General features: G+C 40.7%; 1 protein-coding gene across 4 annotated transcripts; it reads left to right on the forward strand.

The window, feature by feature from the left end:
• The first annotated feature begins 2,787 nt into the window (after positions 1–2,787).
• On the forward strand, positions 2,788–22,215 carry F11 (coagulation factor XI). Of its 4 annotated transcripts, XM_010953275.3 has the most exons (15): positions 2,790–3,144; positions 4,078–4,133; positions 8,015–8,177; positions 9,415–9,521; positions 10,159–10,318; positions 11,469–11,578; positions 12,268–12,427; positions 14,556–14,665; positions 14,755–14,917; positions 15,006–15,112; positions 18,401–18,569; positions 19,649–19,824; positions 20,375–20,470; positions 21,031–21,170; positions 21,452–22,215. In XM_010953275.3, exons 2-15 carry the CDS (start codon positions 4,079–4,081, stop codon positions 21,611–21,613), a joined length of 1,878 nt encoding a protein of 625 aa, XP_010951577.2. In that variant the 5' UTR covers positions 2,790–3,144; position 4,078; the 3' UTR covers positions 21,614–22,215. The 4 variants fall into 4 exon arrangements, with proteins under 4 accessions (XP_074209477.1, XP_074209476.1, XP_010951577.2 ...); XM_074353375.1 differs by lacking the exon at positions 9,415–9,521 and having other exon boundaries at positions 2,789–3,144; XM_045515466.2 differs by lacking the exon at positions 4,078–4,133.
• Positions 22,216–25,732: the final 3,517 nt, after the last annotated feature.

The following is a 25,732-nucleotide window of genomic DNA, read 5'->3' on the forward strand; positions in this document are numbered from 1 at the left end:
TGGCCTCCTACCTTGGCTCCCTGGGCATCGCCACAAGGGCTCCAAGACTGGCCATGCAGGGGAGACCCGCAGGGCTGCAGGTGTCTGGGTGCGGCTCCTGCAATGGGCTCATCATACATTCTTCATGGAAGGCAAGGGACCTGCTTTGCCAGGGGTTCAGATACTGGGCTCTGTTGTAGAAACCCAAGAAGTACTGGGCAAATTCATGGAAGCAGAAAGTAGCCCTGGAATGAATGATATCAGTTCTCATGCAACACAAATTGCAGGCTTGCCCGTGGCCACCATGACAGACAGCAGGGAGCTGAATTCAGTTCTGTTAAACTGACTTGACATCAACCCAGAAATGACCACTTACAAAATATTGTGTAAACTAAGTAGAAAAATAGAAAAGCAAACTTTCTAAAAGAGATCGAGTTTTTTCTTCCATGCTCAAAGGCACACTGAGTGGTAGAAAGGGCCAACGTGGAGGGACGGGAAGGAAAACCATGAGGTCTGGGTTACTCACAAGCCATATGGTAGGAAACGGAGGAGTTAAGGGTTTACTTTGCCAGTAAATTCTCCGGATTGGGTAATATCTGGCTGAATTTCATGAAATGATTAAACAAAAAACACTCCTACAACTTCAGCTTTTACTTTTGCATGCAATAAAGATAATGGTCTTTGTTCTGTGTGGGTGTTGCTTCATATTTAAAAGGAAAAAAAACAGTTTGCAATGAAGATCTTTTATCTCAGCTTTTAGTATTCTAAAGCAAGTGTTTGAATAGGACTTTGAAGTGTTTGCAGGGTAACCCTTGGGCTTTTGTTGGTCAGGGAATGACCTCCTTTGGGCAAAAAGGAGAGGGCAGCTTTGAAATGTGGAATTCCGCTGGGGTATAAATGATCGTTTCAAAGTGGCCAAATTGGAACCAGTGACACTGGAATGGTGCCTATTACCCGCCACGTGTTCAGTACAGGGGTGAACAGAGGAGCCCTTCACACAGTAAGAGCCTCATGGGACTGAGAAGCGTGTAGGAGGTTAAGCAGGAGAGAGGTTGGGATGACTGAGCCCACACGAGGGAGAGGAAATGGGAGGCGTGGGTCTCTGGCAGTGCCGTCCAAGAGAGGGCAGGGGCGGCACCAGGCCTGGATGCCAGCACCGCTCCGGCCCTGGGACACTGGCATATGTACCTGCGGGATCCACGGCACAGGTACACACCTGATAGGTCAGAAAAGCTATCTTGGCATAAAGATCAAATAATAGATCAAATAAAAATATCTAATAACTGCCCTCCAGATACAAGATCACAATAGTTCCTTAGCATTTTACATAAAGACATCTTGTAAGTTTAAATCACCCCATAACTTTCTGCCCTCTGAGACAAAAATGCAGGCTTTTCTCTTCTCAAAAGGACTCCAGTCAGTCTATATGGGGCTAAGCTTCAAAGTGACCTTTGCTCACTGTCTCCTTCAGTAAGTTCTCTCTTTTCCCCCATATGTCCCTTCCTGTAAGAGCTTTGAAAAGACTGTCCAGTGTTCCTAATCTTGGGTCATCTTTCTACAAAGGCATTTGACAACCAGGGACTGGCTATTCCGCACCTTCAGAAACCATTCCAATAAAGACAACGTTATTGTGATAGACATAAAACGAGACCGTCTCCCTGTCTCCAAATATTGAAATGCTCCAAGTAAACTGGCAACATTGTTTAGCTTTGGAAGATCACACTCACATCAGCAATATTGTTCCTGAACAAAGTACAGTATTTCCTCTAATACCTCTGACTTCAGCAAGGTCCTGAATGGGGGCAAATTTATCATCTTATTTCTCCCTTTGTCTTCAAAATATTTTTTAAAATTATGACTCCATTTATAAACCCAAGATCTCATTTTGCTTTTCAATGGAAAATTATGTGTTCTCTGAACCATAGCATCTTTCTCTAAAATGTATTTAAATCAGACATAGTAAAGGTTTTTAAAATTTTTATTTCTTTTAGGTTTCCAGGGGCCCACATAGAAATCCTCAGAGCGAGCTAGTGTTTAATGTTCTAAATGAAGACCTGAAGTTCAGAGAGATAAGGCGGCTTGGCCAGGAAAGCACAGGTATCTGGTTTAAGCACAGGAGTCTGGTTTCTGCTTGAGTTACGTAACTAATAAACTAATGAATAGATCTGGGTAAGGGAGGACGTGCGTCATCATGACTTTCACTGAGCTTTTAGCCCTTCCTCAACGTCAATGGGAAAGCTCTAAACAGAAAGATAATTAGGGTGAAATCCCAGAAGTATTTCACAAGCTTTCCTCTCTATGAACTGTAACAAGTCCTACCACTAGGAGGCGCCTTCTGGGACAAAAGTAACTGACCTGTGATTTTTTGATTGCTGGTCAATCAACAGCTAGACAGTCACTTCCGAGCCCTCCATTTGTGTCTCGGTGGGCTGAGATCTAAAGAAAGCTATGAAGGTCCCATATTTTCCATTTTTCAAAAAAAATGTTAATTTAAACTTTCAATGTTCTCAAGTGGGATAAAAAAGAGCTGGAAAAATAAAATGAATTTTATCTTCATAGGCCTCTGAGGAGGTAACGCTACTACGTTAAGGGGAAACTGATGTCGAACTGCTAGGTGTCTACACTCGGCCCTTTACTTTTTACCCACTTCGCAGCCCTCAGAAGCTGAGTCTGGTTTCCCTGCTGTACTGCGCATCAATAAGTCCATCCCACGTCCCTCGTTTTCTTTTTAGACGGTGAGGCTCAAGTTAGGCTGGAATTAATGATTAACAATTGACACATGAAAGTGTGGTTAAGTGCAGCTTTGGCGAGCAGGTGTACTAATTTTGAGTTTGCTCAACTGCTAAGGCACACAGGCAAATTCGAGTTCTCTAAGCTGTCTCTCTGGGTGTCACTTGTTTGAATACACAGTAAAATAAGAGAAAAAAATTAACGTGTTGAAAAAGCAAGCACCTCTACCAAGGTACATGTTTGATAGGAAAAGCTTTTAAGGACATTCACAGGCTTGCTGTACAAAGAGACAGTGTTACAAAACACTGGGAACCAGTAAAAGTAAATATCAGAGTTAAATGAACATTACCTGCAAACGCTCATTTAGAAGAGGATGAAGACCATTGTGGGAGAAGAACATTCTTATTAAGAATTGCAGCAAACAAGGTGTTTCAGGTATGATTTCAAAAATTATTATTTAAGGATTGATTATTAAAATGTGTCTGATTTAACGTTTGGGAGGTTTTTGGTTAATATCCATAAGCAATTTTAGAAGAGATGCCGAGCCAAACGGAGGAAAAGTAATAGTTTGAACTCAATAGCAAGCATTTTACAACTTAAAGAGATATTCAAGAGCAATACGAAAAAATTAAAAGACTGGATTTGTCTCACCGATAGCAGGTTTTTCATAGAACTGTCAGTTCAGGGTTCCGTGCGGATAAGTACATGTATAGGTGACCAAGATAAACTAGGAATATATTTGCAACAGAATTTTAAAAACAGAAAATTTTGAAGGTAGAGAATCACTTACAGCTTCTTTGATAGATGTAGAAAAGAAACTGCAAAGGTGGAAAGAAAGGAAATAAGTTGGGAGAGAAGATAAAATGTGGAAAACCTCAGGTGGGGAGAGGGTCAGAAGTCGGCCATGAGAAATGCCTGATTGATAATGAGCTGGAGGCGGAGGAGAGGGAGGGAGGGGAGGAGGGGGAGAGGACGCTTTCCTCTCCGTCCTAGGCTCTTCCCCACCATGAAAATGTCAACACAGCACTCGGCCAGGCTGAGGAATGTTCTAGGATTGGGGAAAACAGAATTCAGCATTGTGATAGGAGCTCTGTGAACATTATTGAATTAACTACTCTCTCTCTCCTCATTTCTCATGGAGGGGTGTATAGCTCAAGTAGCAGAATGCAAACTTAGCTTGCACAAGGTCCTGGGTTCAATCCCCAGTACTGCCCCTGAAGATAAATAAATAAACCTCATTGCCTGCCCCTCCCCCCAAAAAAACACTTTTTAAAATTTTTGACTTTTTTTGGTAAACTCTGATGTCAATAAGTTAATTATAAATTCACATTTTATATTCTAAACTCATGCGCATTTTTCTTTTTGTAGGATGATTTTATTCTATGAAATGGTCCATTTCATTTTATTTGCCTCAGTTTCTGGTGGTAAGTGGACCTTGATCTTTAGTATGGACGGGAAATAACTTGATTCCCTGACTTGCAGATTAGAAAACAGTAGGGTATAAGGCCAGAGGGGGAAATCACACTACTGACCCCAGAGATGTGGGAGCGTTCCATGCCATCTACGCCAGGGAAGGAAATAAAATCCTTTCATTTATTTTCCATTTAAGCCTTCAGGGTTTTTCAAAGCAGGGAAGGAAACTGAGGTGAAGGAATTGTAAGTAAGAATCTACATCTCTATCTATATTCATATATATACCATATTTATATCCAAATCTACATCATACACTTAAATGATACTTAAGAGCAATATTAAAAAGCAGAAGTCTCTATTTGTCTTGATTAGTCAATTTTCCATAAAGCAGTCAGTTCAATGCAACACACACACACACAAGCAATTTTGGAATGAAAAAGGTTATGCAAATATTCCTATGTGGTTTATGCATTTTTATAACTTAACCTCTACTGTGAATTCTCCATTCTACCTCATATCCACTAAATTTGTTTATAAATCACTTAACCAGGATTCAGAAGGACGTATCAGTTCAAGTATTTTTAGCCCCTATGTTACTTCTTATTTAAAATGAAAGCTTAAGCATTCCTTTTAAAAATAACTTACATATATCGCATTTAATTTCTGCTACTGTTGCTAGCATTTAGTACACAGTAAACTTTTTCTGGCATATGTGAAAAATGGTAAATCTAGGTAAAGAGATTTAAGATAAAATATATTTCACTATAGTTCATAATTTCATTTCTCTCTGTGACAAGAGTCTTATCCAGGTTATTACATTTCTTCATTGTCATCATTATGAAATCATACTATTATTTAATTGGTAGGTCAGTGCTAATTCAATGGACATATTTTGAACACTGGACCCAATATCTGTATATATACATATTCACGTCCTTTACCTATGCATATGAAACGTTTACAAAAATTGACCACATATAAGGCCCTAAGGCAAGTCTCAACAAATCTGAAAGATTAAAATTATACAGAGCACGTTATCCAATCATAATAGAATTGAACAAAAATATGACAGAAGAGAACTAGAAAATCCCAAATGTTTGAAAATTAAATGATACCCTTTTAAATAAATAGTGGTCAAAGAAGAGACCATAATGGAAATGGCAAAGTATATTGAATTCAATGATAATGAAAATATGGCTTATCAAAACTTTGGGATGTAGCAGTGTGTACACTTACACACATACATTAGAACAGGGAAAAGGTAAAAATTAATGATATAAGAACCCAGCTTAAGAAGACAGAAGGAGAATAGCACACTAAATGCAAAGAAGCTAGAGAGAAGAAAAAAATAAACAAAATAGGAGAAATTAATTAAATGAAAAACAAACATATATTAGGGGAAATTAACTTAGTCACAGTCTGCAAAACATTTTATAAGATCTGTGCAGTCTTTTTGGGGTGGGGTGGGGTCAGTGTAATCTTGATACCAAAATCTAACAGGGACATTATGACATTTTGACTAACCATAGGCCTTTTTTCCTTATGAACATAGATGTAATTATTAGAAACTAAAAATATCAAACTTAACCCAGCAGTATGTTAAAAGAAAACCAAAAAGGATGATTACATTGTGATAAATTTGATTTTATTCCAGGAATGAAAAATTAGCTTAGTGTTGAAAAATCAGTGGATGAACCACTTCTGGGTATACACCCAAAGGAAACGAAAGCAGAGGACCAAAAAGACAAATTCACAGCAGCGTTATTCACCCCATAGCCAAAATTGATGAAATAAAGAAATAAAGCGAAAATACATAGGATTAACCAACAATCAATTATATTGAAATATAATTAGTTAAAATGTAAAAAAAAATTGATACAGAAATAGATGTGCTTCGTACGAACATGTTAGGTATCAAGATTTAGTGGTGGGTTTAAACTGCATAGAAATTACCATCAAACTAGAAATGAATCATAATGATATTTTGAGATACCAGCAACTATTGTGTATTCAGATCTGTGGTTTTTATTACGACAAAGGTACAGATACTATGAACACTAAGGTGGCTTGTTCTTACCTTAATAATAGAAAGATATGCCACATTTCAGTGAGAAGTTAGTGAAAATAAGATGAAATTTCCCCCCAGGCAAGACCATGGATTACCCAAATCCTGTAAGCCTCTAATGCTCATTTTTTACAGTTTTTTTACCAATGTGTTTTTCCACATATTTATTGGTATGTTGGTTGTTTCTACAGTAAAAATTACTTATTTTTAATTCTATCTATTTCATTACTGCTCCAATAAATCTGAGTTATATTTTATTCTGTCTGAAGTATTTTAATTTTTGTTATATATATTTATATATTTATTTTTATATTAATAAGACCAAGGGCTGTATCGTATCATCAATTAAAATATACCAAGATTAAAATGATAACACCTTTATTATAGTGACTAAGTAATAATGACCTAAAAATCCACAATCTCAACTATTAGATATCTCTTTCTAGAAACAGAAGAAAATGTCAATTTTATGCAATATAGCTTTTTTTTTTGCACTTTTAACTTATTTTATGATTTCAGTGGAAGGGGATTCAATAATTTTCCCCCAAATCTGAGGTTCCTGTTACCTTTATTTATTCATTAGGTTTTAATTTTTCTCCTAGTTTTATTAAGATATAATTGACCTAAAGCACTGTCCAAGTGTAAGGTGTACAGCGTGATGATTTTACTTACATACGTCATGAAACGATGACCACAGTAAGTTTAATGAATATCTACATCTCAGTTAGATGCATCTCATCTATCTACATCTCATTCCTTATTAAAGAAATAGAAAAAAGTTTTCCTTGTGATGCAGACTCTTAGGATTTACTGTTAACAGCTTTCATATATAACGTATAGCAGTGTTCATTGTATTTCTCACGTTGTACATTATATTCCTAGTACTTATTTATCTTATAACTTGAAGCTTGTACCTTTTGACCGTCTTCATCCAATTCCCCTTTCCTCCAGTGCCTGCCTCTGGTAACCACAAATCGGATCTTTTTTTTTTATGAGTTTGTTTGTTTTTGAAGTATAATTGACCTACAGTACTATGTTAGTTCCTAAAATGACAAAACAAATGAACAAACGTAACAAGACGGAAACACAGAAAAAGCAGGTGGTTGCCAGAGGGGAGGTGAGTAAGAGGAGGAGAGAAATAGGAGGGAAATGAAGAGGTACAAACTTCCAGCTGCAAAATAAACGAGTCACGGGTATGAAATGTACAGTGTGGGGAATACCCTCAATAATCATGTAGTATCTTTGTATGGTGACAGACGGAAGCTAGATTTATCATGATGATCATTTTGAAATGTGTAGAAACAGCCCATCACTATGTTGTGTGCCAGGAACTAACATGGTGCTGTGGGCCAGTTACACTGGCCCATATGAAATAGTGAGAGGAAGCAGTATGTTGTTGTCACATTCAGGACCATCGCATGCTACCCAGAGATGATCACTGTGGAGCCTCTGTTTTATATAGACATGGAGTTTAGACACAGAGCAGCCATGGGTTAAAGGAAAAGCAGAGGCCATTCTAGACCTGGCTGGGATACTGCAGAGCATTTTTGCTGGTAAAGATGAGAAAGGAGTCAGTTACCCACAAAGCATCCACATATCCCAGACAATCTCTCATAAGCACCATTCCACTGAGGCACATTTTGAGATTTTCTTTTCTATCAGGGGCTGCTTATCCAATAAACTCAAAGTGTTGATTGCCCTGATTTCCAAATTCAGGCATATTTCCTGTTAAGTTGACCTACTTCGCTTGCCTTTGGGACATTATTACCTGATTAGGAATGTGCCCACTAAAATCCGAAGTAACACGTGCCATGTCCTGCATCACAGAGTGTGTGACTAAGCTGTTCCAAGATGCCTACTTTAAAGGAGGAGACCTCAGCGTTACCTTCACGCCAAGCGCCACTCACTGCCAGATGGTCTGCACCCACCATCCACGGTGTTTGCTCTTCACTTTTCTGGCTGACTCAGCAGCTGAAGATCCTACCAAATGGTAAATGTTTGCTTTTCTACATGGAAGAAATAGATTTTACACGACAATTCCCTGCAATAAATTGCCACCTACCATTTTGTAGAATTCAGTGTTAACAACTGGAAGATACATTGTCCTTTGATTGAAATATTAATGATTACAGAAATAAGACAGTTTTAGGCAGAGTGGGTGGAACAATGTGCCCCCTCCTGTGGACTTTGCAGCCTCTCGTGCTCTGGACACTGACGCTTCCTCTCTTATTTCTCTCTACTTTTATGCCCCTAATCATCTTGTTCTTTGCTTTTCAACTGGCTATTGATATTTGATATTAAACTGGTACTTTCCCTCCATTATTTTATTAGAAAAAATCCACTATTTATCTAGGTAATTTGAAAGAATAGTACAATGATTCTCTGTCACCACCAAGAATTTCTGCCTCTTCTGCCTTCCCTATCTGTGTATGGGTAGATGTCTCACCATTTGAAATAACTGGAAACCATCATGACACTTCACCTCTAAATATTTCAACATACATTATTCCTACACAAAAGACGTTACAAATTTCACAAGAATCCCTTTATAGCATCTCAACTGTCCCCCAAATGTAATGTATAACTATTAACCGGAGTCTTATCAAGATTCACAAATTGCATTTAGTGGTTTGGTCTCTATAGTCATATTTTAAAACATTTTAGGACATTCCACCCACCACTTCTGTTTTCATATTGAACTTGAAAATTTAATAATGAAGTTTTACTGCAGAATGAAGTTATCAACATCTTTGTGCGTTATTGCTGCACATTTACATAGTGCCCTAAACTTACAAAATTTGCTATTCTAGAATCTATAACAGGGGTTGGCAAACTTTTTCTTAATAAGGCAGAGAGTAAATATGGGTGGGTCCTGAGGCAAAATCAGGGATATTATATAAATACTTATATAATCATTTAGAATGTAATCATTAAAAATACAGAAAGCATTCTTAGCTCATGAACCATACAGAAAACGGCAGTGAACTGCACTTGACATCAGGTCATAGTTCACACACTCCTGTTTTCTGTTAAGAAGGAACATCATGATCTTTTAAATGTCGGGATGTTGGGATGAAAAACAAACTCACAGTCTTGCTAAGAAAATATTTGTTTTGGTATGAGATAGTGTTTTTCCTTTCCATTGACTCTCTGTGGGCTGACTTTTAAGACCCGTTATTTTAAAAACTACATCTTCATCCAGGAATGTTCTGTTTTTAAAAAAACAGGTTTACTTGCATCCTGAAAGACAGTGTTACAGAAACCCTGCCAATGGTGAACAGGACAGGAGCAATTTCTGGATATTCTTTCAAGCAGTGCTCACACCAAATAAGTGGTAACATATCTTACTAGAATTGATATATATGAGTTTTTGTGATGTGTACATGCAGTTACATCAAGTGTGGACTTATGGCTATGAAATAGAGTTTCCTAATAACATTCTTTTTGTGTAGAGTAAAAACGCGCATACATGCATGTCCCCCCCATCCCATTATACAAGTTCATTAAAATCTATCTCGTAGGATCTTCTGACTATGTCAGTTCATCATTCATTTATTTTATTTCTCCTTCCCAGCTTAAGGTTTTATATGAAAGTCCTTATTAAACATATTAATTCAAATCAACGGAAGCAACTATAAAGGTTGAGATGACACTTGTCTTGATAGTGAAACAGATACGTGAAAAGGTTAATTAGCCAATCAATCAGTGGAGTTAAGGAGACTAGAGAGGCCAGCTCATAAAACAGAAACAGAAATTTACAAGTCTACCATTGCTGCTGTGTAAGAAGGACATCAGCTCTCTCTTCCACATGAGAGCAGCAATTAAGCAGATTTAAATAAACCTAAAGGAGGTCTGAGCAAAAGTCCGTGAAAGTTGAAAGAGTAAGTCTGGAGGGACAGTTGCTAAGGTAGAACTATCAGCCTTGACCCTGGAGTCTGGAAGACAACCATACTTTCTGATTTTATTTCCAGCTTGCAACAGAAATGTTTATGTGAACCTAGACATGAAAGGCATGAACTATAACAGCTCTATGACCAAGAGTGCTCAGGAATGCCAAGAGAGATGCACGAACGACATGCACTGTCACTTTTTTACATTTGCAACAAGGCACTTCCCAAGCGTACAGCATCGGTGAGTGAGCTGTTGACTCAGCCTGGGGGACCCTTAGGTGATCAGATGGAAAACAAAATGGGATTCATTAATTTTTTTTCATCAACTTGATGCCAAAATTTATTTTTACCCCTTACAAGACAATTCTATCATAAGTGTTCACAGTTTTCCTGATGGAAAATGCATTTTAAAGTCCAACTTGGATGCATTTCACTTTATAGCACAGAGTCTGTCTTTTAACGATACTTATAAAAAATGCTTCATTCATTTCCTAGTTAATCTATAGAGTGCTACATTTTTAAACTGGCAATCTTGAAACACATAAACAATGAGTCTGACTGTTCCATTCCCAGCCTAAAGGATGCTACAGTTTGAACCTGCAGAATCAAAAAGAAAAACCTACTCAGATATCCTTCGACATAACAGTTCCCCTCTTGAGACAGAAACTGAAGCCCATGTGAAATATTTTAAAACCTATCTCCTCCTGGATTTTGAAATATTCCAGGGATAAATCTGTTGTGTAAGAATATAAAAAGATCTGATCTGTAAGAGCTTAATCTGTTATCTCCTAAAAATATTTTTAGGGAAAATATCATTAACTTTTAAATTTAGAAATATTTGAGATATTCCAGATTTGTGTAGTAAACTATACTTATCTGACATCCAACAATGAAAGGAAAGTTCAAGTGACTAATATTTGGATTTTAATCTTCTGCGCTACACATTCACAGAAAGGAGATGAGTGGAAATAGAGCATCAAAGATTTATTCAAAGAATAGCAATGATAACACAAAATGAAATCCTCAGATTGATCATTAAACTTTCCTGGCTTGTCTTTAGCTCAGCTCACACTACACTTTTTTACATATTTTACGTCTAAGACTCAACACAATGTGAACAGCAAGCCAGGAAATCAGGAGTTGTGAGGCATTATTAAAAAGTTAAAATGAAAAAAAAAAAAAAAGTTGACAGAATTGACAGGACCACCCACTCCTGGTGGAGCTAGGACGCGAGACCAGCTGTCCAGCCTCTCAGCTCAATGCTTTTCAGAGCAATTCTTTAGCTAAAATGCCCAGACGTCTCTAAACGGGAATTTCTTATTATCTTATGTTTTTTTTCCCTACCTGCATTTGGAGGGATAAAATATTTTTCCATTTGTGTCTCTATTCAGTAACGTTTGCCTACTGAAGTACACCCAAACGGGGACACCAACCAGCATAACGAAGCTCGGGCACGTGGTGTCTGGATTTTCACTGAAGTCCTGTGCACGTTCGAATCTGGGTAACTGTTATTTCCTTACTGAGGTGGGTCAGCCGTTACATAGCAGGGGCTGGAGATACATACGATGGGCCTAACTGAGAGTACCAGTTTGTGCTCGCTGATGGAATGGACCCAGTGATCTTTTAACCTTCTCCATGTGAAAAATTTCATTATGTTCTGAATGATTAAAGCTTATATTTGAATTTAAAGCTTCAGTTATCCTAATTTTTAAAATGTAAATAATCTTGGGAAAAACACACGTTTGAACAGTTACTATTAAGACTTTAGTGCAATTTTGGGTTCACAGCAAAACTGGGGGGAAGGTATACAGATTTCCTACATCCTCCCTGCCCAGACAGGCAGAGTCTTCCTCCGCTGTCAGCATCCCCCACCAGAGTGGTACCTTTGTCACAACTGCTGTTACCTACACTGACACATCGTACTCACCCAAAGCCCATGGTTTACATTATGGCTCACTCTTGGAGTTGTACATTGTGTGGGTTTGGACAAATGTATACTGGCATGTTTCCCTCGTTAGAGTATCATTCAGAGTGTTTTCACTGCCTTAAAATTCCTCTATGTTCTGCCTGTACAAACCTCCCTCATCCTCCAACTAACTTTTTACATGGAATTTACAAACACCATGACTGGGACTTTACTGATGCTACTGGTGAACTGATTTCCTGAATACAGTTTCCTCTGTCGTGCAGCTTGTATTCGGGACATTTTCCCTCAAACAGTGTTTGCAGACAGCAACGTTGACGGGGTCATGGCTCCAGATGCCTTTGTCTGTCGCAGCATTTGTACTCACCACCCCAGCTGTTTGTTTTTCACCTTCTTTTCTCAAGAATGGCCAACAGAATCCGAAAGGTAGGGAGCTAAGATTGTGTTGTGTGTTCGCTTTTAAGACCGTTGATCAAAAGCCATCATTAGAAATTCTGAGCAGCTACAAATTTCATCTAAATGCCTGTCTAGGATTGATCAAAGTTGCCAAGAAGAATTCCCAGCTCCTCCCTCTTTCCATTCCCCACCCACTTGACACGAAGCCAGTGTTACCCAGGACTCTTGCTTTTCCTTAGGTCAGGGAGGTCTCTGCCTTCAGCAAAGGGAGAGTTCTAGTTCTGAACGGAATGAAGAAAATAAGGAACAGTCAGTCAGTAAGAGGCATCTTAGTCCAATGCCTGGTTTAAGATAATTGAACCTGGAGCAGAAAGAGGTGGAAATATCAGTGACACATTAAATCCGAAGTCGGAGGTGGGTGGGTGGAAAAGAAGGCCTTCATCAACAGAACGGGGAGTGATGGTGGAGGGAGAGCTGAGAACCGAGATCCTGTTTCCCTACTGTTGGGTATTAACACAGGAAACCATAATAAAGCACAAGAAAGTTCTATGCTCGTCAAAGGGAAGTTTGCTGGGGTTGCTGCCCCTCATTAACAAGATTCACTTAAAAAAGAAAAAAATTCGATGGTTAAGTCTGCTTGAAAATCAAGATTCTGTATGTTCCCTGAATCTGAACCCTCAGAGCTCTGGGCATTTGTTTGTCACGGCTCACTGTTGGGGAGAGTGTTCCCCAGATCAACCTAGCCCAGGTAAGCCCTTGAGTTGCTGCCCATCAGGCAAGACTTCTTTTTTTTTTTTTTTTTTTAATTCAGTGGAGACATAATTCCAGAAATACTAGGTTTGCCACATGAAAAGATATCTGTTACTTTCAGATATCTGTTATCCACATGCAGGGATACCATTAATGAACTAAATAGATAAAAACCTTGTGCTGCTTGGACTAGAGTGGAAGTAAAAGAGAAGTGATCAGATTGGGATATATTGTCAGCGTAGAGCCGATAAGAGCTGCTTACGGACTGGATGCTGGCTAGCAAGGGAAAGGTCAGTGAGAGCGCCAAGATTTTGGGTCCAAGAAAATTGGAAGGATGGAAATGCCAATGAAGGGGCAGATTTCCTGAGGAGCTGACTTCAAGAGGGGGGAGATGCCTGGTAGACGTCCAGAGGGAAAGGATGAATTGTCAAGTAGACAGAGAAGTCTGGAATTAAGAAGAAAGGCTTATGCTGTAGATCCGTGTTTGGGTGTCACCAGCATACAGCTGGCAATGAATGCTATTGAAACTGTGAGATATCAAAGGATTGAACCCAGTCAGAGAAGACAGGAGGTCAAAGATGGAGCCTTGATGCATTATAAATTTCAGAACTTAGAACGATGCCTTTGTAATGTGTTCTTTTGTCTTAATCACAGCTCTTTTTCTTTTTCATTCCTTTTATAAAATTCCCAGTCACTACTGACGCATCTGATCCTCATTATGGGGTGACAGAGGAACGTGGGGGTTAGACGCCGAGACTTGGCATCTTACATTTAAATTAATGAATATTAAATACAACTATTAAATAAAACAAGATTCACTTCCTTGGCTGTCTTCGCCACATTTCAGGGACTCAGCACATGGCTGGCTAGTGGCTGTTGTACTGGCTGGCAGAGACGTGGAATATTTCCATCACTGCAGAAAATTCTGTCAGACTGCGCTGCTCCAGGCTGTGACTGGGTGCTAATTAGGAGAAGTTGCTTCCTCCCGGGAAGGTGCCGCCTGGGTGCGGAGCCTGTCCTGGATTTTGTTGACCCCCGTCTAAGCTTACAGCAACTCTGGGTCACAGATTTCTAGGTAGCACGAAAATTCTTGAATCTCTGAGATGGGCTGGAAGAGTTGAGAGAAAGGAAGTGAGTCAGGAAGGTGCCAGGAACACCGACAACAGAGCAGGCTCAGACAATCTGTATGGAAGCAGGCGGTTTAGTTTGGAACATCCGTCTGCCACCTATGAACCATGGAGCCTGACTCAGACTCAGCCATTTACGAAGAGTACTTTCAAAATGGGAGCATCTTCCCTGTGAAATGCCAACATGAGCTGACGTCCGTACCTGCTGAAAAAGTGTTTTTGTGTGTGTGTGTGTGGTATACTTTATATGATCTATCTATATTTCCCTTTTTGTCCTTTAGAAATCTTTGTCTCCTTAAGACTTCTAAAAGTGGCTTGCCAAGCACGCGCATTAGGAGGAACAAAGCTCTTTCTGGCTTTAGTCTTCAGAGCTGCAGGCACAGCATCCCAGGTAAACGATGCTGCTCTTTCTTCTGAGGAGCTCGGCAGGTGGGAGCTAAGGTTCTGTGTCTCGTGTCTCATATGTGCTCTGCTGTCCAGTGTTCTGTCACTCTTCATTCTACCATGACACTGACTTCTTGGGAGAAGAACTGGACATTGTGGATGTGCCTGGGCACGAAGCCTGCCAGAAAGCATGTACCAACACCATCCGCTGCCAATTTTTTACCTATTCTCCATCTCAAGAATCTTGCAACGGAGAGGGGTAAGATATGGGATGAGTTACATCCATGCTCCTGTCCTGTCTCGTTCAGGGGGCCTCATGTTTATGTCATTTTGTTTCCAACCTGCAGGGGTAAATGTTACTTAAAACTTTCTTCAAATGGATCGCCAACTAAAATACTTCGTGGGAGAGGAAGCATCTCTGGATATACATTAAGGTTATGTAAAATGGATAATGGTGAGTTTAATGTCACTTGAAAAACATACATCTGAAGGAGTTCTTTTACACCAAATATGTCATCACGAAGAGAGTCAATAATAGCCACAGAGGGCAATTAGTAAAATAATGAAGTTAGAAGCAATTTTCCATTATTTTTAGTGTTATCACCCCAGCTGACCATGTTTTAAAGGTAAATACTGGGTCTTGACTAACTCTGTGTTGCCTGGTATTAATCAACTGTGTGTTTTAATTTGACACGTTTATAAAACTGGTATTTCCTGGTGAGACGGGCTCAGCCAGTACTTTTATGTCTGATTCTTGTTATCAAGGTCAATGATCTTTCTTATTATCCTTTGTAATTGAAGTATCATCCAGCATCTTGGTTAATCAGATTATTCATTTTCTTTCTATTGGCTGTTACCTGATCTTATTGAAATACATTTCCAATACACTTGTAAAATTAGGTATCTATTCAAGAAATACTCAAGTATTCTCCAGTGTTTCTAGATTTCCTTTAGATTTCCTGCAAGTGTTCTGCATACTTACGAACATTAGAAAATGCTACAGTAAAACCTTATTAATTTGTAACAATGAGTATGGTAGGGTGGAGATAAGATTATCTATATCAAACAAGACCTATAATAGTATAAAAATTACAATACACATCAGGTCAGCAGTACTTCCCTTCCACTGGCCAGTTTCTGAGCATTAGTGACAAAAAATGGTTTGCAGGCCAATGACATTGTCCAAGGGATGGCACAGGACAGAGCCTAATACATAAACTCTTCCCTAAATTATTCTAATGACCGATTATGACTTTAGTATTCGCTGATTTACATACACTACATGTTTTTAGACATTTATTGCTTAATGTCCAATATTATAATGTGGTCTAAATTAACTTGCAACTAAGATTTAATGAGTGAAATGGAAGTGATAATTATGCTATGTAATAGGTTTCAAAGTATAAAAATCTTATGTATGAGATATATTGGCTCCACTGAGAGGTAACTAAATCCTTAACTTCTGAGAACTTGTTTTGTAGAACATGCAGTATTATACTGTGTCCAATATGAACATCCTGGCCAGGAAATTATGCCTTCCTAGAGCTTAGAGGGGGTCAGGTGGGAATCTTTGGAAGGCTTGAGCTTCTTTTAAAAGATAGTTAAGTTGTATCTCAGACAACCTCTGTTTTTCTTACAATAAATGTACCTAAGAGAAGAAGGCGTGTTTACAATAATTCTATTGTCTTAGTGCCACTAATGCAATAGAAAGGATGCAGCAAATTTTGTTAGTGGCACTGACATAGTTTAGAAAACAGGAACCAACACTTATACCTTAAATTTCAGAATCCACTCCCCACCCTCCTTCCTTCATTATGCTTTTCTCTAATGAATCTATGGACTCTGGCCTCTAGAGGTTACAGAATATATCAGGAATAGACTGAGAGCTAAAGCAGAAAATATAAGACAAAGGAAAATAAAATCTTATGTCTTTTTAGTGCACCTTCTGAAATAAGTGAAACTGATAATTAGGTATTGCTGCACTATATTGGATGAAACAATCCCCTAATAGGAGAGGGACTGTCGAACTGAGATGTTTATCATATCTTGTACTGTCATTAGTCTACAATATAACTTAACTTTCTGTAGACACAGAGCAATTGCCATCAAAAGAACCATCTCTTAACACAAAGAACATCTCATAAGGCTAAACACAGGTATTTTCAGCATTTTGTTTGAGCTGAGAAACCAAATAGAATGAACACCAAGACCTGTAACTCATCCTTAATAAGGTCTTTACTGAGTTGTTCCTAACATGTATTAGTTACTGCTAACTTATTAATTTTCCTAAGCTTTGCCTTTTATGGCCACTTCCCAGCTTGCAAATTACAAGGGCTTTCCAGTAATTCCAGAATATAGTCAAACTCTTCAAAACAGTCCTCTGAAACTAATCTCCACCCTTTAGACTCTCAAATGAGAACTCTCTTCTAGCATATTGATAGTCCTGTTCAGGCATTCACAGACACATCGTGCTTGTTTCCACTTCAGCTTGCCACCAGCTCATGTTTCCTTTAAAACTCATTATCCTGTCCTTTCTTCTATTTGAAATCCGCCCCAGAATCACACATCCTTTTCCTGTTGAGGAAAGAAAGGCCTAGAGAGGTTGTTTTATGCTGACAAAACTAGTGAGGGGAGCATCTAGGACTTGGCTTTTGGCCAGTGACTCTTCTGTTAACCTCACACCACGTCACGCTCCACCTGTGTCTAAGGACGATGGAGCATCCCTGATCCACTGAGCCCTGCTGTTCTCAGTATGGTCTTGGGCATAGCACCTTGGCATCACCTGAGAGCTTGCTGGAAAGAATTTCAGGCCCTGCCACTGACTGAATCAGAATCTGCATTTCATAAGCTAACCAGGTGATCCACATGCATATTAAGACAGGAGAAGCATTGGTCTAGAGAAATGCCGTCTGTGATCGCCTCACTCCTTTTCTATTGAGGTTACTGGGGCAGGTTTGGCCAAGGCTCCAACCGGGAGGGTGGGTTCTTGTGTTTGGCATCCCAGGAAGTAGAAGGAGAATGGGCTCTGCTGCTCAGGGCGGCCAAGACAAGAAAGAAGCAGAGGGGTGAGCTGGAATCAGAGTCCTTGGGAAGTATCAAGGGTTGAACAGAGAATCCCAATCTGTCAACAAGACCAAAGGGCGGAAGCGGTTCACAAACAGAAGAGCAGCCAGGTTGGGTGTGGGTGGAGCAGGAGAGACTGGGACCAAAGGGCAGCCCCGAGTGGAAGGGGACGGGGGGTGGCGATTGGACAAAGGCTGCAAACTGAGTGGAAGGTGCTCCACTCTTCTTTGTAACCATAGTTCTCAAACATCAGCAGGGCTGATTAAAACTCAGATGACCGGGGTCCACTGTCAGAGTTTCTCATTCACTGGGCTTGAGGTGGGGCTCAAGGATGCGCATTTCTAAGAAATTCCCAGGTGATGCCTTGGTCTGGGGGCCACACTTGACAACCACTGCTTTAAAAGAACCACTGGGGTTATCATGTGAGGGAGGGTAAGGCTTACTCATAGTCCCAGATGGGGCATTATCTGGGGGTGTGTAATCACAGGGTTGACTCCCTCATTCAATTTTTATCTGCGTCTTGTGCTTTGTCAACTTGATTCCAAAGTTTCTTCAAGTCAAGGTCATGGTAAAGTATTGAATCCAGGGAAGGTTTCCTTCCCCATGTACCTGAAGGAACATGACGACTGATGGAAAGTGAAGATTTAGGAAGCTGCTCATTGCAATCCTTCTGCTGTAGCATGCACCACCAAAATTAAGCCCAGAATTGTTGGAGGAACCGAGTCTGTTCATGGTGAGTGGCCGTGGCAGATCACTTTGCACATCACCTCACCCACCCAGAGACACCTGTGTGGAGGCTCCATCATTGGAAACCAGTGGATATTAACAGCTGCTCACTGTTTCAACGAGTCAGTACCATTACTGTTTTTACTTGTTCATATGCTCACACATATATTAAATCTATCTCTAGTATTTTAGCACATATTTAAAAGATGTAAATTACCCTATTTACTAAATTAATTTTCTATCTTTAGTGGGAAAAAAGCAAAAAGGAAGAGCCATCATGGTCTACCAGCATCAAAACAGATGCAGGAATGTGGCTGTTTGCATACTATTCCACTGTCCCATTTAAATGTATACACATCCCCAGGGGAGTTCTTGTTATTTCTTCTTAAGAGCATACCATCTTTGGTGACTGTCCTCGGCACTGTGTCCCGAACGAACTTCAAAGAGAACTTCTTATTCCCTGAATCGAATTTCCCATTTGTTCTCGCTCTCCTCCCTCCCTGCCTCCTCTCCCCACTCCTCCTCCCCCTTCTTTTTCTCTCTGTTTCCAGACACAGAAGGAATTATTCATCATGCATCCTCAAACTGGATTCCCCGCTTAGGTCAAATTCAGTCCCGGCCAAACATAAAAGCTCCACTGGGGGAGTACGTGTATCCCGGGAAATTTTAGTTGGCCAAACTTCCACTTTGCACTTCTGTACCTTCTGAGTTGTTTCCAATCGCAGTTTTGTGGTTTTCTTAGTTTATTTTATCAGTATGCAGCTTATTCATAGTATAACCCAGGGATGCACTTGAGGACAATCGTCTCCGTTTTTACTTATGGGACGGTGGAGTGCCAGGAGTCCAACTGAGTTTCTCAGGGTTGCAGCCAATCAACACCAGCACTGAAACGAACACCCAGAACTCTTCATGAGTGTGTGTGTGTGTGTGTGTGTGTGTGTGTGTGTGCTGGAGGGAGGAAAAAGCATTCATTGATTTTTGTGTGTTTAGTATAAGGTACATGCTAGCCTAGGACCTTCCATGCAGGAGAAATTTGTGACTGACAAACCTCAGCATGAAATCACTTCTTTCCGCCTAAAACCCCACCCCTGGCAGAAAATATTAGCTGGTTAGTAACAGTCAGTTAAATGACAATATACCCCCAATGTTTGGGAATCCTTTAGTAAAGGGATTTTCTTTTCCGGTTTTACTTACTCCTTAGGGTAGAGTCACCGAAAGTGTTGCGTGTCTATAGTGGCATTTTAAATCAATCGGAAATAAAAGAGGATACATCTTTCTTTGGGGTTCAAGAAATAATAATTCATGATCACTATGAAATGGCAGAAAGTGGATATGATATTGCCTTGCTGAAACTGGAAACGACAATGAATTACACAGGTATGGAAACATTTCAAGGGAGAGTTATGTACAATGATGATGTAGAGACAATGTCCCCCACTACCTGATCCATGGTGAGCTCTCTGTGTGTTGTTATCATGAAAGGGAGAGGGTCTGCAAAGCTAATCCTGACTCCTTCCTGATGACTGAATCTTATTTTGGGGTGTGGGTGAAACGGTAAGTTTTCTCCAGGCTTCCTCAGGTGCACAGAATGACTTTATAATATATTGGAACATGAACCAGATGATTTGTATCCCCTTTTGAGGGAAGAAAGGTTTGCAGGTCAGAATGAGGAAGCAAGCTCTACAGGGTCACAGACCTCACCAGGGTGATGGGGTTGGGGGGGGCGTGGCTTGTCTTCCCCCTGTTCCCTCATCCTGGGATGTGATAACACTGAACACGAGGAAGGAAGATATATGACCAGGAGGCAAAAAATGAATATAATAAACAGAGAACACACTAAATAACAGAAAGTGAAAGAAGAGAGTCTCCCCTGGGAAAAAAGATGTACTTTGTTTCTGAAAACTAAACTATGATTTTAAAAATTTAGATTTTCAACGACCCATATGCCTACCTTCCAAAGGAGACAGAAATGTAATGTATACTGATTGCTGGGTGACTGGATGGGGGTACAGAAAATTAAGAGGTAAGAAATGAGGTTTCTCTGTACACTTCATCCTCAATGCACACAACACAGCGTAATCACAGCCTTTCCTGCTATACCAAGTCGTGCGGCTAAAATGAGAGTAAAATAATGACATATCCAGTTGCAAAAAGTATATTAATAAAGACGGAAAGACAAAATCACCCCCGTGAAGATGATACCATGTCTGTTTGACTAGAAATTTTAAATATGACAACCTCTTTAAAGATTAATTATTTTTAATGAAGTTTAATTTGAAACCTAGCACTTTTCAATAAATGTCCTAGCCTGTAATCCAATTATTTCCTCTGGGAAGTCATCCCAGCTCGAGCCATAATTGATTTTGAACTTAATTAACGTTAACAAAATGGTACTCACCATGGCGAGAATAACTTCTTCTCTACAATCTGTGATTATAAAAGGTCTACGAGGTAAACCTAATTTTTTTTTCCTTCCACATTTTGAGATAGGTATGGCTTTGATTTTAAATATATATACTTATATTTAAATTTAATTTATATTATGTATGGTTATTCCATTAACAAATCAAAAATTGTTTTCAGACAGAATACAAAATACTCTCCAGAAAGCCAAGATACCCTTGGTGACAAACGAAGAGTGCCAGGCAGGATACAGAGGGCATAAAATAACCAAGAAGATGATCTGTGCAGGCTACAAAGAAGGAGGGAAGGATGCTTGTAAGGTAACAGTGTCCTGAACCAACTGAATATATTCAAATTAGAATGTTTAATGCATTTTTTAAAGCAGTCTTCTGCCAATGAGCGGGGAACACGGTGGATTTGTTTTCCTTACACTGAAATCTGATGTGGGTAGACTGGGGGGAAAAACAAATAATCTGGTTCTTTGAAGTTTATTAAAGGGTCAAGACAGAATTTTAGGTGAAATCACTCTGAGGAAGACGTATTTAAGATGAGAAGCACCTGAATGGCTCTGCATGACTTTTCTTTTCTCTCCTTGTCACAGGGAGATTCGGGGGGCCCCCTGTCCTGTAAACACAAAGAGGTCTGGCATTTGGTGGGCATCACGAGTTGGGGTGAAGGCTGCGCCCAAAGGGAACGGCCAGGTGTTTACACCAATGTGATCGAGCACGTGGACTGGATTTTGGAGAAAACGCAAGCAGCCTGAAGGAATTTCCAGATGCCGCTCGACTCCCTGAAGGGTAAACCAGATTATTCCCTGGAAGGGGGTTTGGACTTCACTGAAGAAGACATGCACCATCCTTTTCCTCCACAGCCTACAGTACTGAGACTTTAAGAGACGGAAGGGCTTGGTATTGGTGAGAACACACCAAAGGAAACAAACTTCCATCCCACCGTCATCAGAGTGTGTTCTCAGCATCCAGCCTCTTGCTTTTTGGTTACACCTTTCCTGAGCCAAAGAAATACTATAAAGATTAACTATTTGAAGACCAAAACATAGCCAGATATTCTAGGAGAGAATCACGTAGTGGCACCAAAAGATGGGGTACAGCTGCTCAAGGACACCGTCGGGAAAAGATTCGTTAACTGAAAAACGGGAGCTGGAGAAAACGCGAGCATGAACCGTCACCATTCGAACAGCAAGGTTCTGTGCTCTGCGTGCCGTGAACACAGCTCCTTTGTGAAAGGAAGACCTTGACTGAACTCAGTGGCAGGTTTTCAGAATAATCAAGAATTCTTGTTCTTTCATTTTTTAACATTAAAAAAAAAAAAGAGTTTGGGTAGCAATAAGCTACAAGTGAGTATGAATGTGGACTCCAGAATATCTGTGTGGGTAAGGATTAGAGGCAGTAATTTACCTGGAACCGGTACCTTAGGGGACGAATCTTAAAGCTATACTTGCCTAGAAAACTATCTGTGCACAGGTCACATACTTATTTGGCATCATTCTGGGTAGGGGAGGCTGGCGAAGATGAGGAGGGCAAGCAAAAGACTCCCCAAGATGAGCTGCCACTGGGAGTGTGAGTTTATGAAGCTACATTTATAGATACTAAATGTATTGGACAGAAATCGGCATAAAGTCCACCTGCACTATGGGGGACGTGATTTGGGAACAAATGGACGGTTACAGCAGAGTCTTCAGCATCTTTAAAGAAGCTCCCTATATTCTAAGTAGCGGGGTTTTTTCCTGAAGTGCTCCCTCTTCTAGTTGAGGTGACTTGCTAGCATTATACGTATTTCTGTTCCTGGTTCCAGTCTTTTCTCTCCTGCTCCTTAGGGTGTGGCTCTAGTGTCCAATCCACCTGTTCCTTTTGACTCTCTGCCTTCCCCCAAGTGTCACTGCGCTGTGATGAGACTGATGGCAGGTAACATCTGGCACGCGGATTCTGGGGACCCACAACTGTTAGAGGGAAGAGGCATTAGTGGGCATCACCACGGAAAGGAAGCCCTGGCTGCCGGGGGCCTCTCCCAGCTCCCCTGCGAGTCAGAACAGGAGCTGAGCCTAGAAAACCCAGGTCTCCTAACCACCGGTCCCAGTTCTTCAGGGCCCTTAAACCAGAAGGGAAGGCGATGCCTGAGTTAGATGGAAGGGCTGCCCCTCTGTCAGGCCATGCGTTTCTCTTGGCTGCTACATACATGTTAGAAGGAGCCGCCGCCCTTACGACCTAACAGGCGTTTTCCATTCAGCTGCTGTTCAGTCTGCGCTCACAGCGCTGACCTTGAAGGCAGCTGCCGTCCTCGGAGCCCGGATCTGTGCGTTCTCCCCAGATTCCCCTAGACTCCGGCAGCTTCTCGGACAGTGTCGGGGAACAGTGTGCGCTGAAGTAAGTGAGGGGCCCCTTGAGCAGCCTTTTAAACAATCCCACGGAGGGCGTGACCATAAGGAAATCATTTCTATCACTGTCATTTCATTCTATCCAAGAAGAGTTAAGGTGGACATTCTGAGTTGAGTGGACAGCTTGTTAAGTGGCTTTCCTAGACTTAAAATTTAGTGGGCCCACCAGTCAGCAATGAGCGTTGTTAATAACAATAGAAACATCCCATTGACTAACTGGAATAGGCATGCAGGTAAGACCGCCACAGAAGCACCTCCCGGGAGGGCCTGAGATGTGCCTCACTCCTCGCTATACCTCATCCCCCTTGTTGCCACCACGCAAGATGAGGTACCATTATTCCCATTATAACACAGTATCCCGTTATTGTTTTTCCAGAGGGAAAAAAAAAAAAAGACAGAACATCTTGAAATTATTTTCCACTCAATTCTCCACTTCTCCTCTAGATGGCGCTTCAATACCTCCTTTTGCCACATTTTAACCCATAGCATCTGAATGCACTTAATTTATAATACATGTAAACAAATTTTTATGTATATGCAATATCTGGAAACACTAAATCAGATCAACTGCTTTGCTTGAGTAGGGGAGGATATAGGTCAGTGGTAGAGTGTGTACTTGGCATGCAAGAGGTCCTGGGTTTAATCCCCAGTACTTCCATTAAATAAACAAATAAATAACTCTACTCCCTTAAAAAACAAACAAACAAAAAAACCCAATAAATTTGTTTGACTTTTCAAATGTAATTGTTGGAAATATCTAGTCCCTAGACAGAAGTTTTGTCTTGAAATCACATGCTCTAGACTCCCCCAACTTTAGAGACTTCACCTCCGCTTAGTGATGAGGTGAAGGAGGCCCCAGCGGTGGGTGACAGTGGGTCATGGATCCCAAGCCGTGTTCCCAAAGATCTCTAGGGCTGCAGAGGGCGTGCTCACCCATTTTCCACCAACCCATTCCCGTGGCCACTTGCCATCTTGCTGAGTCACATGGCTCGGGACTTTTTGCCATCTCTTTGTGGTTTCCTTTGAGCTGCTAGCCCTCCCCCACTTCCCGCCAGCGCCCCACAACCCTCTAGTCACTCCCGGCTCCTTCTCCACCATGTGAACAGAATCCCCTCCCCTGATCACTCAAGAGTATCGCAAAGATCACGTTGAAATATTTAAAACAAACAAGCAAGAAGAAACTTTTCAATTCTGAAGGCTTGGTGATAGGAGAAAAAAAGAAAAAATGTACCTCCTCTCTAAACACACACACGCCACACGTTCCGAAGTGGATATGGACACAATAATGCCAAAGCTCCGTGAGTCAAGTTCCTCCACAGAGGTTTCTCGTTGGCTGTGTGTTCCCCTGGCCCCCTAGCTTGCAGAGACCAGCTGGCTTGGGGCTGAAGCTTATTCTTATTTCATGACTTTGACAAAGAAAGTCTCTTAGGGGCAGAATATCCATCAATATTCGGGTTTGTCCACCACACGTGGATAGAGAGAAGGCCGGAGGTATGAATCTTCCCTGACTCATGGACAGTGTCTTAATACGTTGGCCAGCTGGCTAGGGGCTTGAAAAAATTTTTTTAAACTAATGGGAAGAAAGTCTAGGGAGGATGGACATAGGCTGCCAGTCTTGGAAAGGGCAGCGTAAAGCATCAGAGCTTCCATGACGCGCAACCAGAGGTGCAGTTATTCTGTGCACTGAAGACTGATTCCAGACTCCAGTGTCTAGAACTGAGACATTTCTTGAAGCCTCAAAATGTCATGCCCCTCTCGGTCCCCAGGTAGCCTGTCTTCCATTTGTGGGCCTCAAGTTTTCAAACATTACTGTAGTTCAGTCTTAGCTGGAGCCCCCATAACAAAATTGTAATTCCCACTAACCAGAGATATTTAGGTGTTGGTGAGGTCAAGTTTTGCAGAGCGTCTGAAAACTTATTACTCTCCATCTTTATCTGGCTCTCTCAAAGCTCTTCAGAATCTTCTGGCCCCCGGCTGTGCCTGGACTTTGCAGGGATGGGCTTGACACGCCTCCCTAGTGCATCCACTACACCATTAAACTAGAATTACCACCTTCTGTGGAATTTGAAAAAACAGGTCCCTTCAGGAGGTCAGTCCAGATGACGCCCCTCTGCAAAGAGGTGCCTGCTGGACAGGTGTCTGAGTGCCATATATTTGGGGAAGAAATGAGACCTTAGGAAGTCATATTGTATTCAAACGTAAGCCATTAAGCTGTTTATCTAAGGAGAAGAGTACAGCCTGTTAGAACACAGAGCAAACTTTTACATACAAGTGTTATTTCAGAGTGGATTTCGGCTCAAGTGCTCCTCTCCAGTTACCCCAGGGCAAAGAGGACTCAAGATGTAAATACCAAATACGTTCAGGACTCCTAGAGACGAGCTAACCAAACGAACTCTCCTGCCCATTATCCAATTCGTCCAGGAATAACAATTACAATTGGTTTTGAGGCCTGTAACGATCATGTTTTATTACTGTAGGCAAGAGATGGGA

Source organism: Camelus bactrianus, chromosome 26 (assembly GCF_048773025.1).
Source record: "Camelus bactrianus isolate YW-2024 breed Bactrian camel chromosome 26, ASM4877302v1, whole genome shotgun sequence".
In the NCBI taxonomy this organism is placed as follows: Eukaryota; Metazoa; Chordata; class Mammalia; order Artiodactyla; family Camelidae; genus Camelus; species Camelus bactrianus.

Bases quoted from the DNA above. Each gene is read 5' to 3' on its own strand.
- F11 (XM_010953275.3), top strand. From the start codon at position 4,079: ATGATTTTATTCTATGAAATGGTCCATTTCATTTTATTTGCCTCAGTT. The intron at 10,319-11,468 runs GTGAGTGAGCTG...GTCTCTATTCAG, and splicing joins TTCCCAAGCGTACAGCATCG to TAACGTTTGCCTACTGAAGT. The intron at 21,171-21,451 runs GTAACAGTGTCC...TCCTTGTCACAG, and splicing joins GAGGGAAGGATGCTTGTAAG to GGAGATTCGGGGGGCCCCCT.